We start from the raw sequence: 2,745 nt of genomic DNA on the forward strand, positions 1-2,745 counted from the left end.
AACGTCGGCGCCGCCGCGGCGGCGGCGGCGGCGGCGGCGGAGCAAGCGGAGCTAGAGTCAGAGCTGCTGCTTGCGGCTGCTGGTGATAGCGCCGCCGCGCTCGCGCCGACGACCTCGGGCCGGCGCGCCGGCGCGCTGTCCAAGGACGATCTGGCGGACCTCTGGCTTCTCGCCGACTTCCTCGGATACGCGCCGCTTTTCCCGCCAGTGAAGTGGCTGATGGCGCGCGCTCTCGGCCCGGCCGACGGCGAGTGGGCGCTCTCGCGGTTCGGCGGCCACCCCCTGGCGCCCGACCTGGCCGCGCTGTATGCGCGCGCGCTGGCCGCCGGCTGGCGCGCCGCCGGCGCGGGCGCGCGGCGCGGCGCGTGGGCGCTGGTGCGGGGGCGGGCGCCGCTGGCGCAGGCGGTGGGGGTGGCGGCGGCAGACGTGGTGGCGGCTTGCCTGGCGCAGCAGCCAGACCACTTTGAGCAGTAAATCGGCGGTTTTTTGGATTTCGAATTCACGCCCTTGCAGGGGTGCCGAACTCGCGCCTTTGCAGGGGTGACGCCCCCACCTGTCTTGATGCATCTGCAACTTGTATTTCAGGAGTGCAAGGCTTTTCTGCGGATGCGCCGGACGGCCCTGCTGCGACGCCACGGCGGCAGTGTCTTGAACCCCTCATGCGTTTTTTGGCAGCGTGAAGCAAGCAGGCGTCAAGCCAATGGCATTGGGAGGCTTCGCCAATTTGTTTGTTTAAACTGCTCTCGCTGAGAGCGCGGCCGGCGCGACGGCGGCGCCTTTCCGCATCTCCCTTGTTTCGCCGCCGTGGCTCTAACGTGGGACGGGGCGGGGGCGCATTGGCCGCCACTCTGCACTGCTTCATTTTTCCATCCCAGATTTTGCTCTCGGGCAGCGGCCTGCAGGGCTTTTCATTCGGAGGGTCTGGCGGCGCCCAGCAGCTGGAGAGAAGCTGCCGGCCCGCCTCGCAGCAGGATGCCTTTGTTCCTTTTCGCGCTCTCTCCTCGTGATGGGCCCCCACCGCCGCCTTGCGTGCCCAAGCGCAAAGCAGCGCGGGCCGCAATGCGGCCGGTGGTCTTATACGCCCTCGTAGCAAAGAGCGGGGGCCGGCGTCGGCGCGCGGCCGACCCACGGCGGCGTGCGGCGCGGCGCCCGGCCGCCGGATTTGCTGTGGTGGGAGTCGAGCAGGCAGCGTGTGTAGCAGGCTGCCTCAGCAGGTGGCGCATTGATTACATGGATAGATCGTCTACGAATCAGATCGCGAAATGCGGGCAGGGGTTTGGCCGGCGCGCTGCGATCGCTGCGCTTGCCGCTGGGGCGCACGCGGCTGGGCGTTTGCGCCCCGCTTCTGTGGGGATGGTGGATCGAGCGGGGACGTGCGAGATGCGGCCGACGTGCCACGACTAAGGGTGGGCTTGCGTGTGCTTGTCCGGATGTAATGACGGATTGGATCTGACTGATCAGCGCTGAGGAATCGAGCGCGGCTCATCAGGGTTCGGCGCCCGCGTCGCAGCGGCGTCCGCCTTGCTTCCGAGCGGCCGCCGAGGGGAGGGGGTATGGTGCTCAAGACATCAGCGCTGGGAAAAAGATAGTGGGCACTCTGCGCGGCGCCGGCAGCTGCCAGGACGGAGCAGGCGCGCGCGCCCCTGCCGACATACCGCGCGGCAGCGTCCGGTAAACGCTAATCGCAAACGGACCGACGCGTAAAAATTGGGCGAGCTGGCAGGCAGCACGCGTACAAAACACCAAACACGCCCCTGTTCGCACCCGTTGGTTTGGAACCGGCGCCGCGGCCAGCCATGTTGCAGGTGGCGCGGGCCGTGCTGCGCCCCGGCGCGCCCGGCGCAGCCGCCCACCCGAGGGTCTCAGCCCCTCAAGACAGCGCCGCGCCGCCGCCGCCGCCGCTCGCCGCGCCGCCGCCGCCGCCGGCCTGCTCGCGCGCCCACCACCGCGCGTGGCCCTCGAACCGCGTCGCAAACGCGGCGTCAGGCATCACCACGGCGTTGAAGAGCGGCACCCCGGCCGCCTCTCGGGCGGCGTACACGAAGCGCAGCCGCGCGAGGCGGCGGTCGCTGCTGTTCAGGAGCACGCCGAGGCAGGAGGGGCTGAGGCGGGGCCACTCGGCGCGCCAGCGCGGGGAGATGGCTGGTTTCGAAGGACGGGAGAGGACGGGGGGGCGAGGGGGAAAGGGGCAAGAGTCAGCGGCTGCTGTGGGGAAGGTGTGAGCGCGAGGGGGGCTGCGGCTGAGTTGTGCTTGGGGTTGGGGGGTTAGGTGAGGAGGGGGGACCACAGACAGCTGGTGTGGGGGTGGTGTGGGCAACGCAAGTGCAAGACCGCTGGGGTAGGCAGGCGTGTGCGGACCAAAGTGCAAGGAGGGCCGGCGCCGGCCCAGCTGTGCAGGCGTAACAAGGCGGTCAAGCTGCGGCTCCGCTGCTAGGCGGGGGTGCCGGCGCGGCCGGCCGTGCCCGCCCCCGCCCGCCGCCGGCCCCCGAGCCAGGCAGGCCCCGGCCCGCACGCGCGGACCCGCGCACCCGCCGCGGCGCGCAGGAACAGCCACCGCTGCTGCAGCTTCGCGGTCGCGAGCAGCAGCACGCCCGGGACGGCCGCGGCCATCTCCGAGGCGGCGGTCGCAGGTAAGCCTTCCAATGAGATGAGGGCCTTGCACTTTGAGGCGAGCTTCTGGGTGCTCAGGTTGAGAAGCATGGGCTTGGCCCGGATCATGCGCTGGGGGGTGGGATGGGGCGGCAG

The 2,745-nt window shown here is 70.6% G+C and overlaps 2 protein-coding genes across 2 annotated transcripts; one reads left to right on the forward strand and one right to left on the reverse strand.

Annotated features, from left to right (window-relative positions):
• Window positions 1–219: 219 nt before the first annotated feature.
• MNEG_15979 (hypothetical protein) lies at window positions 220–474 on the forward strand (the record flags this gene model as incomplete). Its single annotated transcript, XM_014035549.1, has 1 exon — window positions 220–474. One exon carries the CDS (start codon window positions 220–222, stop codon window positions 472–474), a length of 255 nt encoding a protein of 84 aa, XP_013891003.1.
• Window positions 475–1,870: 1,396 nt separating this feature from the next.
• MNEG_15980 (hypothetical protein) lies at window positions 1,871–2,718 on the reverse strand (the record flags this gene model as incomplete). The annotated part of the gene is made up of 2 exons (XM_014035550.1): window positions 1,871–2,142; window positions 2,529–2,718. The coding sequence occupies 2 exons, from the start codon at window positions 2,716–2,718 to the stop codon at window positions 1,871–1,873; spliced, it is 462 nt and encodes a 153-aa protein (XP_013891004.1).
• Between the last annotated feature and the right edge of the window lie 27 nt (window positions 2,719–2,745).

Source organism: Monoraphidium neglectum, assembly GCF_000611645.1.
Source record: "Monoraphidium neglectum strain SAG 48.87 unplaced genomic scaffold scaffold05852, whole genome shotgun sequence".
Classification (NCBI taxonomy): Eukaryota; Viridiplantae; Chlorophyta; class Chlorophyceae; order Sphaeropleales; family Selenastraceae; genus Monoraphidium; species Monoraphidium neglectum.